Source organism: Taurulus bubalis (assembly GCF_910589615.1).
Source record: "Taurulus bubalis genome assembly, chromosome: 4".
NCBI classification, from domain to species: Eukaryota; Metazoa; Chordata; class Actinopteri; order Perciformes; family Cottidae; genus Taurulus; species Taurulus bubalis.
The window spans coordinates 11,487,875-11,505,408 of record NC_136592.1 but is presented as its reverse complement, the minus strand read 5'-3'; the positions used below and the strand labels follow the sequence as shown (position 1 = coordinate 11,505,408).

The 17,534-nt window shown below is 41.4% G+C and overlaps 1 protein-coding gene across 1 annotated transcript; it reads right to left on the bottom strand.

Moving 5' to 3' along the window:
* Positions 1 to 1,454: 1,454 nt before the first annotated feature.
* Positions 1,455 to 17,297, bottom strand: cmtm4 (CKLF-like MARVEL transmembrane domain containing 4). The gene is made up of 4 exons (XM_079216944.1): positions 16,873 to 17,297; positions 9,760 to 9,936; positions 4,645 to 4,743; positions 1,455 to 4,026 (listed from the first exon to the last, which is right to left on the bottom strand). Exons 1-4 carry the CDS (start codon positions 17,056 to 17,058, stop codon positions 3,862 to 3,864), a joined length of 627 nt encoding a protein of 208 aa, XP_079073070.1. The 5' UTR covers positions 17,059 to 17,297; the 3' UTR covers positions 1,455 to 3,861.
* Positions 17,298 to 17,534: the final 237 nt, after the last annotated feature.

Genomic DNA, 17,534 nt, shown 5'->3' with positions numbered 1-17,534 from the left:
AGCTTTTCACTTCTAAGTTAGCATCTGCAAAAATCTACAAGTGTTTCATTGTATCTCAAGGTTACTTTGATACTCTATGCAGCACAAGGTCACATTGCTTGTTGTTTAATCCTAATTATTATGTGCATTTATTGGGGCTGGAACATTGTTTGGTCTCATGATATTGGATTCTCAGACGCTGTTTATATGATCTGCTTGTGGGAGCATGTGTAAACCTGAAATAATGATTCATATAGACTTTTGTGCATGTACTGTGACCATATTTACAGACATATTGAACTACAACACTAAACTAATGTCATTATTGAATAATTGTATGGTGTGCCAATAATGAAGGATGTAAGTGGGGCATTATCACCATTTATACATTTTTAGTACTATAAAAAAACATGTCCAGGACATAGAACAGAAAGATGGCAGGTTGGCTGGTTACAACCTCTGTCCAATTGTCTCTAAACTCTACAAGACAGCATGTTCTATAGCTTGAGGATGATATTAACCTACCTTCCTATAAATTTGACGTTTGGTTCAACAGAATTCCTGTAATTGCTGTACCACATGACAACCTTTTCTGGATCGTTACAGTTTTAAATATGACCCGATGACCCGTGTTTAAAAGCTGTCATGAATCTACGTGACTGAAATGTTGCCATTTACAAAAAACTGTTCAACTAACCCAGAGTTTGAGTGACTCTCTGCTCTTTTGTTTCAGTTTGCTCTCTGTATGTGCTTCTTACAACCAATGTGTATGTGTGTTTGTGTGTGTGTGTGTGTGTGTGTGAGACAATAACAGTGCATTGTAGATGCATTATTATACTGTTAAATGTGTGATATCCGATATGTGAATCTTGCTTTGTTTTGAAAAGTATCCTTGAGTCTTCAGTTCTTCTGCAGCCACTACTGAAGAATTACCCGCACTAGCCACAGCGCCTGTTTATGTAATGTACACGGCACTGCACGAGTGCTACAACAGCACTGTGAATGAAAGTGGATGCATCGGTGGCCTCTAACTTCCATGTGGAACTTCATTTGTTGAGAGCAATTGGCACATTATTGGTTAAGAAAATACTTCCACGGTTTGCTTTTTCCGGGAGTTTGTTGCTTCTGTGGCTTTTTTTGTTTGAATGGTGCCCAGGAAGAATCCTTGATTCTAAAACCCTTCAGTTCCTCTGAAGATCTGTGATTTCCACTGGACAGCTACAAAACTCAACCAAACTTTTTTGCTGTACAAATGCATTTTCAAAAACACATTTCTGAAAAAGATGAACAAAGCACCATGTTGTAAAGGAGGTCCCTTGCTGAACTATTGTTGGTGAAATATGAAGATTTGTTTTTATTTACTGTTTTGCCATTTTATGAGAAAAAAAATTTGAATAAAAAACATGTTGCTACTTTCAATAATGTCTAAATTACTTCATTTAAATTGTCACTATAAAATTTGTGTGAAGCCTTTTGTAAATGTTTTGAATGCAAAAAATACAGCTTAGTACGGCTCCATGCTGTTCAAGACATCCTGATGTAATCAAAGCACACATAATTAAAAGGAAACAGAAGAGCATCTCACCTCTAATTTAATCCAAACAGTCAGACTGAGCATGTTCACTGTTGAAAGTGTGATTGGGAAACTAGTGGAAAGCATTTATTCTCTTCTAGAAATAGACCATAACACACTAGCAAAAAGTATATACACGGCTGCAGCTTGATAGTGTTTGACTGATATGATGGTCAATTGATATCAAATAGCATAATGCACTTGCATGATTGTCCTGCAAAGTGTGAACATTTACACATCACTCAGAGAAAATATAATAGATGTTATGGTCTATTCATAAAAGTAGCTTGGTCACCATACCAGGACAAATAGCAGTTGTAGATAAGACAAGTTACTAAAAACATGAGAAAAGCCTGATTAATCAAACATTCTGCGTGATGTGGAAACTGCTGAGGCTGTTTAAGAAGCCATATGTTTTATTTTTTTATTTAAACCCACAGTCAAACACATTTCTGGTCCTTCTCTTGTACACACACTACTGCACTTATCTGGCTGTATTGCAACAGTCGTCTAAAGTCACAAGAAAACATTTTAGATGACGACCAGGAAGTGGCGCCATTGAGTCGATTTAGACCCAGCACAAACTCAACCCAGCCCAATTACATAGAGGTCTTAGACAACAAAGAAACCGCACACAGGTGTAACTGTAGTGTAAATTCAATGCATTCAAACGATATCAGACAGCAACAATTCAGTTTAAATTTCTTCCTTCTTCGTAAAAAACAAACGTGATTTTTCAAGATAAAGCATCGTCTTCAGTTTGTCAGGCACACTAGCCGAACAGAAAGACATTAAAAATCTGTTTTGCGCTCTGCATGTATGAGCTTTATAACAGCTGCAATGTGGAATGATAGTCATTTCATAATACATGAAGTGTGATAATATACTGTAAATACAGATGCACACATTTGAATAAAAGCTGTGACAATAATGCTAAAAGTACCGCATTTTCATCCCACCATCTCTACCTTCAATTGACTGGTCCTTTTTAAATTAATTTTCACTAAATGAAAGAATCATTTACAGTAATTTTTATTCTCTATGATAGTCATATCATGTCTAATAATTAGGAAGGCATTAAGAAATACAGCGTTCAGTTCGAGGCACCCTGTGATTTCATTTCAAATCTTTTTTTTTTTAAGGTTTCAAAGACGGAAGGAGTGTGTCAATACCTGAGAAATAGTCTATTAGGCTAAGGGCATTGGTCTTAGGTCACCTACTGATTTAAAAATTAATCTCACTGATGCACCGTCAACATTTCTGTTAGCTGAAACTGTGGATATGTGCAAAAGTAACAAGCTACCAATGACGTCATCACAGTGTTGCCGGACACAGACCTTGAAATAAAAATGTAAGGAATGCTAGTGGGAATATTTTGGGGATAGTTAACACACACACACACATACTGGGATAAAGTAGATGGAAAGAGGTATTTTTAATTTTGGTCTCAAAATTGTGTCAAATCCAGTGGATTGTGCTGCAAAGAAGTAGATCCTTCTAACTCATTTCAAAATGTTGAACTTTTGTTGTGCCGTCTGTCTTTATTGCAGTTAAGAATGACCTTGTACTGTTACTGTATAACTGCTGGCAGGAGAGATCTTAATAGCGGCTAAAGGTCACATGTTAAAGGCATTTGTAAAGTTAGTCAAGACGTAGGAGAAACAAACATCAGCGCGTGTAATCTTGAGATTAGAATATCTACAGCCTTGCTTACAGTCAAACCAAAGGCTGATGTCAGTATCTAAGAAAGAACAGTAAAGTTATGGTGCTCCTGTTGTGCTGCAGGTTAACTGTATGCTTCTGGTCAAGAGGTTTCCTGGACCCACGGTCACATCTATTACCACATACTTCCCAGCCAGCGGCGTGAAATAAGCAAACACAAGTTGACCTTCTTTAACTCGTCTTCTTTCACAGTGAAACACAAAACCTTATGAAAAGTCAACACCTAGTTAGTGCACAGTTGGAGTGAAGTCAGTCTTTTTTTTTCTTCTTCTTCTTTCTTTTGGCTCTTCTTCGGAAGTTATCCTTCATACTGACTTAGAAAGATATGTAGATGACAGGTTTTACAGAGAATACCTTCAATTCGGTCTGGAGCTCTTCACTTCAGAGTCTTTATATGTCACTGCAGACAGGGTGCCTGCTAAACAAAGCATCAGAGCTCAACTGTGGCATCGACAGTGGCTGGGCCGGCAGAAAGCACAGCTGAGATGATGTCGGGAGAAGTCACAAGCATGTGGTGCGCTTGAGATGGCCCTTTCACTCAAGACTTGAATGGAATACTTTCATTTAGTCCCACTGTCTGCCAGCACTCACGCAAGCTCAGGTCTTGCCTCCATTTCTCCACGAGATGCGGTGCGCGCTCGCATGTACTCGCTGGTCTGCGCCGCCCCCTGACAACCATTGCCAAGGCGCCACCGTCTTACCGCCAAGAAGGTGTTTATGCCATACACACCTGTCACCAGGAAGCCAAAGATCTGCATAAAAGTGGAAACAGGAAGTACAATAACAATGTCTGAATTGGAACGGGAACCAAAGGACTAAATGATTGCATGACCACACAGATCCTATGCAAACTTGATTTAGGCACAGAAATATGTACAGACTGATACGATTAGGCTTAAAAGCAAATTGCAAGAATTGACATAAAGAACAATAACTTTAAATCATGCTTAGTGAAAACACACACTCATGCACAGAAATGGTCTGCTGCTAAAGAAATGTGCATTCAGGTTTGCTTTGGCAGCACATGCCATCTGCTCAGTAAGCAGGGAGCATGTGACTCGGATCAGATAGCAACTGGAGCTACCAGGCAGCAGCACTCAGATAATTCAATGATCTGCTCAGAACAAAAACAGACCCAGGAACAGTTCCTGCATTCTCCTCTGCTCGGCCACACACATAAGTTAAAGAGTCAGGTCCCTAAATGAGATCTTTGCCGAGCTCTTAGCTGGCACTTTTCAATGCATCAGTATGAATTCTTAATTATATGCCTTGATACGAAACTTCATGGCTGATAAGAGGAGGGTTGTAAAGGTGTCTGTCATGTTTTGTATCTGTATATCTTGGCAAGAGAGGACGGTTTGACCACTCACCACTGCTGCTATTTCAGCTCCAGTGTTGTGGTTGATGCAGGCCAACACGAGAGACGACAAGAAGAAAAAGAAGGTGCTGGCAGCCGTGTTGACCAGGTCCTACAGGGGGACACAGAAACAAACAGGATTACATTAGAAACCAGATGTTCAGCAGTACTAGTTAAGTATTTTTACATGCGTTGTAGAATATGCATATGTATTTTTTCTGAGAAGATAATATATATATATATATATTTTTTTTTTTTACAGATGGTCTTATGGTTCAAACCCCAGCTCCACACAAAGTATGTCATAATTAAACTCACAAATTCAACTATAATATACACAAAGTATATATTAATTCAGTAGCCTTAACATAACCCTTCAATTCAATGTACCTAAAGCCCTCAAAGCAACAATGTTATAACAGTGTCCTCCTGTTTTTAAGATTTAAATTTTTTTCCACACACATTTGCAGCTTTTTTTTTGACACAGTATTAGTCTCAGCAACAAGGTCACGTCCAGGTAGGACATCCTGCTAGACTTTCAACTTTAAAACGGCAGGAGGGCAAAGAAGCCAACAGCACATACTTAAAAGCCACCTAGCACCTCATATTACACACAAACACACATAACTAACTCCACCCCCCACCTTTTTTACACATGAGAAGGGGAATGAAAGACATTCTACCCTTTGATGTCTTACTCTCTTGTTCTCAGCAGTACAGGCCGTTAGGGGAGGGTTAATAACGAGGCGCTTGGCATGACTGGGCCACGGCCCTCGTGATCAGATGCCTGATAGTGATCATGAAGGATGTGGTCTCTCGTATGACACACAGCGCTCGTACGACAGCGGCGTTGCAAAGGATGAACCAGACGCAGGCGCGACGCTCCCATATATCTCGCCCAACTGGTTAGACAGGAAATGCTGTTTAACATTCCAGTGTCCCATTCTCATGTGTATAAAGGCTTTTCTGCAGTTTTCAGATCCCATTTTCTCTCAAGATCCAGTTGTCCACAATCCAGTTGAATCCTGTTCAACTGGAACCTTGACCAATTATGTCTACATTGTCTCAAAGCACAAAGCCCCATGACTTTATCGGTGTAAACCTTCTTTTTTTTTTATCCCAGCTACAACAGTTGCTTATTTTGAAATAAGACAGCATCCACACCGCAGCAGGAAACTGAACTACATGTTTACCCCATTTGTGCCTCTGTAAACCCTAAACTGTGTCATGTGGTCTTTTTGATAATAAACTTCAAAAAGTTGTCTTACAGAAGAGACCAGAATCAGGACTGTGATCATATTGATGATAATATTGTTCTTCGCTTGTCTATCAGGTTTTTACACCTGGGGGGCTTGTTCCTATAATATTGTTCCATATAAATGTATGTGGTTCTATGTTTCTGTTATGCTCTCAAGATAGAAGCTAGAAATAGTCATTGGACTGCGACTATGGAAACCCTGGAGGACGCAGCAGAAGACTAATTATGACATCTATTCTCTCGACAGTAAAAGCAAGTCCCACAAAGCCAGAAAGCTTCATGCAAAAACACAACGTCTCTCCGGCTTTCACATCTATGCCCGACTCTTTTTGAAAGACAAATAAAGATAGTAGGGAAGTATGTCATGCTTTTTGTCTGCTTGGGAGGCAAACTTCAGCTGTCAAAACCAAGAAAGCTTTTATTGGATTCCGCTTGTAGGTAAAGTAAATACAACATGAGCAAAGTGGTCGATGGTCTGCACTGATGATAGATTAATGACTACGGCTAATAATAACCACAAACCTCAGCTGTGTGTGCAGATTCAGCAGACAGATGTCGACGCATTACTGGCAGAATCGCACGGGCCATCCGAGAAAGGATTAACATACAACATACTGGGACTTTTACTTTATCATGTTAAAACCAAACAGGTTGCAACATTATCCAGTATATGTCCAGATGGATGTTTTGTGTAGATGGTGTGTGTAGTGGGTATGTACATGTATACTATAATATAAATACATCATTTGAATAATTAAAAACAAACATAAACCATAAATACGTTTAGAAATTACAAAAAAAGGGACCAAATAAAACTCGGTAATTAGCTCTTAGCTCTGACTTTAGATAATATCTTAGAATTTAAAAACAGAAAATGTGACGACATTTAAAAACGTCAGCTAATAGAGATACTTTTGGAACATAAAGAGCTGCAAACAGCAGCTTTGTGTCACACTTCCTAGTGTATAAGGCTGCAACAGGTCCAGTCATTTATTCCTAATTCATTCATGCATTAACTGCGATGAGATACTGTCTGTTTTCAAACCGATGCTCTCCTTTTAAAATCAGAGAACAACAACAACACTATCCCTCTCTCCCCGTCCCTCCCCTTTAGGCTGTGAATGTTCTTCCCAGTGTGTGTCCTAAAGGGTCGCCCCATTTCTGTCACACAACCCCACCAGCGTGGCCGACAGTTATTTGGAAAACAATGAACCGAGTAGTGTGCCCTTATGTTCCTAGCCATGTGAGCAAAGATAGTTTATTCACGTGAACTAAACCCCGAAGTTCAACTTAAAAACTAAAAAGTCACAGAGTGGCTTTCCAACACGATCCCAGGGCTGCACTCATTTCCTCATTGAAGGGGAGGGAACGGCGGTCAGGACCTGTGTTTCCCCCTCCGTGCTGCCAAAGTCATCACAGAGGGTGAATTGGAGGAGATGGGATCACATAGCACATAATTGTACGATCAAAACCCTCCCTTGACCGCATTATAAAACAGCTGACTTCACAGAGGAGGAAAGGCAGCGTCAGTCCACGGTTTAGAGTTTGGAAGCGGGGCGAGGCAGCAGAGGGGTTAACGTTTGGTTCACACTCTGAAAAGCTTTCTAACATTGGAATTCCCAGAGGCCTAATGTGACTGGAGCAGCTTTGAACTTGATAGGCACAAACAGTGTGGGGGATCGCCTACAACTGTGGAGTGGAGCTGAGCATCATGTGCTTGTTAATTACAACTGTTTGGAGTCAGGGCTCCGACTGTGAGATCAAACTGCAAGTCGGTCTTTCACTCAGCAAAAAGTTAACAGGGTTTTTGTGTTGGAACACAGAATTTGTTGTCATCCAAATATATTTCATGTTCTTTACAAAATATGAAAGACTCAATATCTTGCATAACAGCATGTTTCCAGCAATAACAATGAGCCAAACCGCAGCCCACCAGTCTAACTTGAACTAACTTGGAAGAATAACCTCCTCTGAGTCTCATGGCAACAGACAACCAAACGTACTTCTGCACAGGCCTGTGCACACAAATAATACATGTTGACAAATGCACATTTCTTGACAATTAATAACTGGAGAGGGAAAATAATTAACTTGTGAGGGCTGACATGAGAAATGGCGGTGAGCCTCAGGAGAAAATGAACAGAACGTCTAAGAAAAAGAGCCAACGGTAGGATTTCAGATTATAAAGGACTCCGCCTCCGAGACTATAAAGCGGTTTAATTCGGTGTCATTCCACCAAAAGTATGAGCCAAAGGCACCCTCTCCCCTCCCTTCATGTGTGAGGTGGAATACTGTATTAAGGATGCCATGAAGCAATCTGATAGCTATGGTTGGATTTGGACATCTGGCTGAACATCAACAGCTTTACTACGGTATGTACACTGTGTGGCCTCTGGAAATACAGTTGAAGTCATTTTTTTCCCCACTCCTCTCTGTAAAGGATACTAGCTCAGAACACAACAACGAGTGTGTGTAGCCAAGTACTGACAGGCTACCAGTATCTGCTGGAGAACGCCTACCAGCTCATTTACCTACTGCCGCCACTGGAGGCACTTCCAACAGGCTCTATACTCACTAACGTTTTACAGTTTTGCTGGTAGAATGAGCTTGTGTGAAGCCTGATAACAAGAGACAAGATAAGTCTTTATTAGTCCGGCAGCGGGGACTAATAAAGACATAGAGACATATAAAAAAATAAACAAGTATTATAAATAAGCAAAAAGTCAATAAAAACAAAAAAAACTGTAAAGACTCCACAATAACTGAAATATACACAAGACACAAGGGTATGGTGCTATGACGTTTTTTATGACTTTTTATGGCACACTACGGATGTATGAATTTGGTGCAATTTGGACATGCAAGATTTCCTATTTGATAAACTTTGAATAAACAAGCACACAGCACTCTGTGCAGCAGCGGGGGCGGAGCCTCAGGGTTGGGGTTGACCCTAACCATAAGCCAGCATGTCGTCCACAGCGAGCAGCTCATGGATTGCAGTTCAGATGCTGGATATAGCGTGCTTACGAATGTGGGATGACGTTACAATCAAACTATTCTTCACTTCCCTGGAGTCAACGAGCACGAGCACATAGCCTACAGGAGCAGCGCTAATATGATGCTGCACAGTGTAATGAATAATAATGCATCATATTTTAACAGTTACATTTTGTGAGTCAAACGTGAATCTGAAACTTAACCATCAGGTTAATTTAACACTACAAAGCTTTACCCTGAAGTAGAAGGACACAGTAAGGAGCTATGCGGTAGAGTTGCATATTTTTTATATTAAAATGTTGTGCAATTTGGGCACGTGCCGCATTTAGTATTAATAAACTTCACCAAGTGAAAAGCTAAATCAATGACCTGTTGTGACCTCTAGGATAATCACAGCCGTATGGAACTTTACAACCATAAACTACAGACCTATGGCCTTCAGAGGATGTATGGCTTTAGGTACATGGACAATACAGGGTTTCTGAGCGCAGCATGGATTTGCGTATGGAGTTCCTGAAGGTCCTGGTGTCTTAGTGGTTTATGGAGTGACTTTTTTATCATTATACAATTATCGTACGGTAAATATTATTGTTAAATTTAGCATCCAATCTGTGTATCAACCTAAAAAATGCTGCGACAACTTACGCGATATAAAATTGAGCGTGGAAATGTCGAACATACTTCCGCCGTCGTCATCATAGAGGTTCTATGTGTTCTGCTGAGGGAACCTCTCACGCAGTCTCGGCATACACAGAATGTCCTATTTGTCTCAGACTTTTGTCACAGTCCTCATCAAGAAGCTTTTGTTCTAGTCTAAGACAGACACATATCATGAGTCTGGTCCTATGACACATCAGGTCTGCATGTACCTACCGTGAGGCTCCAGTTGACGTGGGGCACCTTGGTGTGCAGGTTGAGGCTGAAGATGAGGAGGAGCACTCCTGTCACCACAACAGCACTGCAGCTGACAAACTCAAAGAAGTACACTCCTCCACAGGGAGAACACATCATGATCGTCTCTATGCAGATGAATCCGATGAGTGATAGGACCTAAAGTGAAGAATAACAGGAGAAGGTCATGTTGAATAGACCGTTTATGTGCATGTTAAATATCAGTCAAACCCATAAACCCTTTCACAATGACACCACACGTTAGCTTTGTATGGCAGGAATCTGTCCAGCCATACAATAAATGATTCCTGGTTATACTGCTCTTGAGGATGAAGGGGTACTCTCGCCATTTCTGCAACTTTAAGTGAGTGTCTTTCCAGATGATGAAGGGATTGTTCTATGAATAGACCAGAGGTCGTGAGCCCATCTCTAATGTCTCACTCCTGGCAGCCGGAGAAGAGGCCTCCCTCCAGCCAACATCCATCAACAAACCGCAGTATGGGAAGAATTCTGCTATTGAGGTGTTCCTCTTGCCATCTAGCCTCCGACAAAACCACACACAGATTACCGATTGGCTCAGAGACATAACAGAACCAGGAGAATGCCACTGCAACATATTACCGACCTGAAGCAGCCAAATTCAAACCAGTTTAGACCAGATCTGCTTCGTCTACCAGAGCAGGTTTGACATTTTGTATTAAATGTTGATACAATATATTGTATAATAAAAGGGTATGATCAAGAAAATAGTCCACGGCAACATTTTGAGCTTTTACAATTGGCATAATATTTTCATTTTTATTTTAGACCTTGTATCAAATACACTTTGTACTTGTGCCCACAAGATGTCAACTACGGCTTGCCTTGTGTCTTATCTGTGTTTATTTCTCTATACACTTAAGGCACAGGGCGGAGTTGACTGAACTATGGCTTCATAAACTGCTTCTTCTCATGTCGCAAGACACTCCAATTTGCTTTGATGACTTGATACTGTCTCTGATGAAATGGCTATTGAAAAATAAAGATCATAAAGTCATTAGCATATGGATTATATGGGGTTGGTCTGTGGTTTGCTGTAGTCTCAAAGAGTAATTTTGGGTTGTATATATTTTTCACATATTAGTTTTGGATAAATAGGAACTTCTGGCTTGGATAAGCACTATTTACACTCAAGCTTATAGCAAGCAAATCAGGGGTAAACAAGGGCACCAACCTCTTTGGGGCAACGATGATCACATGGCTGCTGCATGTGTCAGTAGAATGGACATAGCAACGAGGAAGAGCAACTGAAGGCAATATCAGCATGGTCGGCTAACCCAGAAGGGGAGAGGAAAACTGAGACGCATAAAGGCCATGGACTAAAACTATGCCATGCATTTTTTGTTTAACACCAATGGTAATCAATACAAGACATTATTCCATAAATCCCATTAACACATGACATTACACTGTGATTTGACATAAATGGGGCCGCTGAAGGCTCCAACATGAGCCCCATCTCAAATTAATTTGAAAATCTTTACAAATGTTTTGCCACCATAAAAAAGGACTTGACAATAGTCGATAATACAGTCACACAAGCATAAACGTACAGACACACACATAATTGGCCTATACGGTCTCCATGCAACGCTCCGTTCTGAACATTACTGATATGAAGATGAAATGAGAGACACCACCGACTGTTTGTATATAATTAAAATAGGCTGCATTTATAAAAGTAATTATAAATGTAAGAAGGGCAATGATTTGTGCCAATGGCGACTGGTCTGGTCACAAATCTCAAAGTTCATTATTGAGAAGTGAAAAACTGAATTAAGGGGAATGTTATTATCTCATTTATATTTCTCCAGTTTTTGGTGTGCCTATTTGGGATAACTCGAGCTATCTTTGGAAGAACGCTTTTGAAAGTATTTGAATTTCACCAATTCTACAGCCTTTTCTGGAGATAAGACATTTGTCACATTTCTTTTGCAGAAAAAAGTCAAACATTCTCAGAAGCGCTCGTATATATAACTTGGAAACTTCTTTATTAAGGCACTAATCTGGCTCCAAAGTGTCTATCATGCTTAAAAGTTAAAGACTTTTTAAAACTGGGAATGTTTTTAGTAAATGACCTGTGACAAATGACAGTTCTACCAGTGGCTTTCTGGTAATGCTGATTATGTCCTTCATGTACAATTTTGTTTTTCAAAGAAACTTGATTTGCAAGTAACACTTGCTTCATGACAGCTGAGGCTGACTGAAAGCAAAGGTTTTCAGACTCTTTAGTGCATAATGAAAAGGCAGCTTACACATCATTGGGCCCCTTTCCAGCTCTATATTTACTTGATTTAACAGTTAGTAGAGCAGGAACTTTGAAAATTAGCAGCAAGTGATTTACAAGTTTGCCAAAAGTTCAACCTAGAATGTTCAGATAGTAGTCAGATGCTTTATCCTTTGCTCGGCCCTACAGAGTAGTAGTCATACAACTTGTATTATATTCCTGTATTATGTTAGTATATCTATGTAACCTACTTCAGAAGCAGTGGGTGCTGCTAAATGTGTATTATACTGCCATATGATATAAGGAATCATACTAAATAGTTAAATGAATTATATAAGTAATCATACTGAATATGTAATGTATATCATCACAAGGAATCATACTGTAGTGATGCTACATGTCAGGAGTGCTGCAGTGAATTGGTGTAGGTTGATGGAAGAAAAGTCATCTAAATAAAAAAATACACACACACACACACACATACATACACATACATACATACACACACATCTATATATATATATATATATATATATATATATATATATATATATATATATATATATATATATATATATCAGGGTTAAAAGCTGTTAAAAAAGTTACTTAATTCAAGGATACATTGGTACTGGTTGAGGGCAGGAGATTATTACTCTTGTCTCTAATAGTTGGAATCTTATCATTGAAGAAGTTCATGAAGTCATTACTACTGGTCTATAGGAATACACGGCTCAACAGAGCTGTGACTGATGACTGGAATGTCCGGGTTCTGTTCCGGAATGTCCCTACTTCTGGGTTCCAGAATGTCCGGAATTGCCAAGTTCTAAAATGCACTGGTTCCGGAATGTCCGTGTTCTGGGATGTCTGAGTTCTGTTCCGGAATGTCCACCAGATCAAATGTGCTTTATTACATCTTTATAATACGGGTAGATCAAATCAAGCATTCTGATTGGTTGAGAGTGAGTCACGAGGTGTAGTTTATTCAGCCATAAAGTACTGTACAGCCTGTTTACATTTAGAGCGTTCCATATCAGTGCGCACTTAAAAACAACAGGTAGATTTAAATTGCGCGACCGTTAGTTGTCATTTCAAGCTTGACAGCTACCAAACATGTTCGTGTAAACTTTGATATTGTAACGTCCGCAGTAACGACCCGCAGACGTTGGTTTCCTTAACTTGCAGGTGTATTGCTAAATACTGACGCCCAACGTGGGGCTTGAACCCACGACACTGAAACCCAATATAGATTTTCTTCCGATCTAAAATCCACCACAGCTAGTTGCTTTGCTCGACAAATCCCTTTAGCAAACAAACCAAAACGGTCTCATTAGCAGAAGAGCCCGCCTCTCAGCAGCTCAATAGTCAAGCCTGTTTATCCAGATTAATGAGCAGAGTCTACGCTTTCTGACCCTCCTGTTTGTGACAGACTCTTGGTCCAATCTCCCAAATCTCTGGCTAAGACACCACCTCACAGGAAACACCTCAAGATGTACAGAACAAGTCCAGCTTTCACATTACCAATGACACACTACAGCAAAGACAAGCGAAGGCCGATCCGCTGTCCGGCTAGCATTATGGCAAATGTTCCCTTTTGTGCAGCTGCTGAAGGCAAATTAGAGTGTGTAACAACCAAAAAGGTTACACCCAAATGGAAGTGAAGGGCTGCACGGGCCTCGGGGTGATGTCATATCTCTTGAAGAAATCATATTGCTTTTCCCAGGTCCCTGTGCAGCAGGTGTCAGGCAGCCACAGGGGAGGAGGCAGGGGATCACAAAGCACTACAGGATAATCTCATAAGTAATGATTTTATGTCATCCTTCACCCCTGCACAACCTGTTCATCAACTCTTTCTCTTCTCTCTCCCCCTCATGCACACAAATCCTTATCTTTAAGGATTATGCATATTATTAGTTGCCTTTAAAGGCCTCTAGAAGTCAGATCCCCTGCTTATACACCATCTGTTCTGGACAGACAATGAACGGAGGAGAAAATAGGCCTCGCTGCGAAGACTACGCAACGTTATATGTCGCACTCCAAGTGCTGTGAGAACTCATGCACAAAAATAAATGGCCCACAATTGTTGAATATGCTTCAGCAGCCGCCCACAATCATGTATGTGATGGAAAAAGCAGCCTGAATGCAGCTTCCATTTCCCCCCAGGGAATAAGGTAAACGTGTGTTGCTGTGTGTGCAGGCAACAGCACAATGTCCTTGTTGTCTTCATGTCTCCCAACAAGCTCAGAGAGTAAGTAATGTTTCGACCAGAAGAAAATTGAGCATATGGCATCTTTCTCAGAGCAGGAAGTGCTCGCTGACATTTGGGAGCATCTGGTAACTTCATTACAAAACATCCACAGATTGAAAAAAAGAAAAAGAAAACCCACCTTACCATAATATTTAATTACCACTTGTTAGAATAGAAAAGTGTGGGTTCACATACCATGATGAGTGAACTGCTATTCATCATGAAGACATACAAACAATGAGAGTTTCATTGGTGTTCTGTCGGGTCTGACAAGGTATCAGATTCCTCTCAGTGTAGAGGAGCATACGCTGAATATCAGTTGGTCTTTGTTGACCCAGTCACAGCAGAGAGACAAAGATGGGCACACCTCGCTCAGGTTACATCCTACTGGGGGCGGTTCCTGATCTGTATATTCATCCAAGGAATGACAAGTTGACTGGCTCTAGAAAATCTTGTGCAAAAGCATTTTAGTGCTCCGCTGTAAAAAACAACAATAACTACGCAGCTCTATTCAGCACCTTATTCTGTGTCAGCAAAAAGTTCCTTGGCAAAGTCACATTGAGTATGGACGTTCCCTGAGAAGCTGTGTGAGGTATTGAGAGCACAAAAGCTTTACACTCAACCTGTATTTCATACAGCGAAACTCCACTTTTCAGAAGTATGTGCTACAATGCAGCATGTAATGTGCCAGTCAATTGTGCATTGACGCTAATCATTACTCACAAAGATGATCCATTAACAATGACTACCGCCCTTTCAGCCACGGAGCAACTTTCCGTGAACGCAGTGATGTGAATAACAGGCACCAAACCGCCCTCGCAGTGTTTCCAGATTAAGCAGAAACTGTCCCGCGTTCGGTCCTCGTTTAAGTACATCACATGCAGCCGGCTTTGTATAGTCATCGATCAGTTCTCAAAGATCGTCACACAGCCTCACCTGGGAGTCGGACAGAGCTAAACAATTAGAAGGACAGAACAATAAAAATGCAAGCCAGTGAAGCTATTAACGCTTGACAGCAGCCTCGTAGGCCTCCTCTTAGCTACAGAATGTAAACTTGGATGACTTTCAGTGGTCCTGTCTTTGGCGAGAAGGAGATTTGCTTCGCTGGAAAGTCAGTATTAGCGCTGAACAAACCATTCAAGTAGATAGTAAGGTACAAACAGAAAGAACTAAGATAATGCTTATACAAATGTATTTACCTCAGCTGTGCCATAGCAGTAGATAGCAGCATAGTAGGTTTGACTGCACATATGAGACATCTGTTGGATCTTCCAGGAACAAAGAGAGATGGCTGCGCACTTGTTTTGTTCATCGTTGCTGTAAAAAGTACTAATAATAAGTAACTAGAAGAGTTGCAATATGTGCATGGCACTCTACCTTTCTGTGCTACGCTGTGCTGGTTTGGCTGCAGCATTTGCATTCTGTTTGTATCAGGTTGTGACGCAAATTGCATCAAATGTCTCGTCAGCTTGTAATCTGATTTAGAACCTCAAACCATGTTACCAATTTGAGATTGTATTGCATTTAGACACAGCTTTGGGGATGTGTAAGAAATACAGAAAAATATAAGTAATGTGCCGTCATTCAGCAGGCAAGTTAAAGACAATGTGACATTGTTTGATGAAGACTGCGAATATGAATATTCTTCTTCATCTCTGCCTGCTCCAAACTTCTCCCACACGGTTGACAGATGGCTTCCTACCCTTCCTTCCCATGTACGCAGAGGTAAACATCACAGGTGTGTGCAACTGCACAGGACGACTGTGTGCACTGCTGTTAGAAAAGTGGGAAACTCAAGTCAGTCACAAGCCTTTTTCTTCAAATGTTTAAACACAACTTAGAAAAAAGTGAAGCCTGAACTCTGCAGTTTGGGCTCCTAGTTTGCTAGGCTGTCCACAAACATTGTTAGATGTAATTGCTAGCTTCCTCAACTCCCTGGTTTTTCCCTGTTGTGGGGACACTGCATCACGAGCACACAGGCCTGTGTTGTTTGGCACCACAAGAGAAGGAATGGCTCTGGCTCATAGATATTTCCTCCTCTGGTGATTTGCCACAGCTTATTGAGCAGCCCTCATCTCACTTTGCTGGTTTCCTCTGTCCCAGTTCAGACATATTGATTTGACAGAACAGTGAAAATGTGTTTATTTCCCCCCCACAGTAACCACTATACATCCTGACAAAGTGTGCTGAGCAAAGCAGTTTTCTAAATTGACAGTTGTGATCCCAGCAACCTCAGCCGGGTGCCTCTTCGTGCCATGGAGGTGGCAGACGCACCACTTATGGAACCTGACTAACCACAAAAGGGGATGTGGCGCAGAGTAAACCAGGACCTGTGGAGCCACATCTATTTGAATTAACACAGTGGGACTTACTACTTCAGAGATAGACTTTAGTCAACCTTGGGGAGTATTGCTTTAAAGAAGAAAAGCACTTTCCCCGCAGTCCTGCTGTCCATATGTTAGTGGCTGCTCGGTGGATGTGATCCACCAGCGGTGCGTCATCATAGTTTAGTTTTACTCACTTTTATGTGCAGGCTAGCTGTAGCTACCATCTATGAACGTTGCAGTAATGCGATCAAACTTACCACTTCAACCATCTTTAAAATCCCAAAGTACGACTTGAGGTACTCCGTGTCGCACCGTATGCCCCCCAACACGTTGCGTGAGTGGACGGGCTCGGTGGTGGGCTGGTACGGACTGCTGGCCCCGGAGATCATGGAGGTGTTGGAGGCCTCGCCGTCAAAGCCCTCTGCCTCCTCGGTGGTCCTCATGATGATGATGATGGTCGTCGGGAGAAGCTGGACAACGTTACGACGCACAAACCCGCCTGGGATCCACCTCACGGGCGCAGGTCACGTTTCAGAAAGCACACTTTGTCCCACGCAGCCTGGACGTGGATGGAGGAAAGAAAAGCAGGCGGACCACTCTTCATGGCCACCCGACGGGGTGCTCTTTAAAATACCCGACTGGGATCCGTTTTGTTTTTATGTAACCCTGCGCCGTTTCCTCCTGCGTGCAATGCTGCGTCTCTCTGAAATAGCCGCGCTTCTAACTATGTTAGCCGGGGTCACTTGTTCGAATCCCAGCGTCACTTTCGCCGTGGACGGTTCTGGTTAGTTCAGCAGCACCGAGACTCCCGGCGGTGCGACTCCTCTCCGCGGCCGAAAAAACACCCAATCATTGTGGCCCAGAAGAACCGAGAAAACCGTATTGTTCCCTATTGTGAACTTCGGCTGGTTTCTACGGC

What these genes read in the sequence shown, in the direction of transcription:
- cmtm4 (XM_079216944.1), bottom strand. Translation starts at nt 17,058, where the DNA reads ATGAGGACCACCGAGGAGGCAGAGGGCTTTGACGGCGAGGCCTCCAAC. An exon ending in TTTTAAAGATGGTTGAAGTG is followed by an intron (nt 9,937 to 16,872) that starts GTAAGTTTGATC and finishes TCTTCACTTTAG; the next exon opens with GTCCTATCACTCATCGGATT. An exon ending in ACGTCAACTGGAGCCTCACG is followed by an intron (nt 4,744 to 9,759) that starts GTAGGTACATGC and finishes GTCCCCCTGTAG; the next exon opens with GACCTGGTCAACACGGCTGC.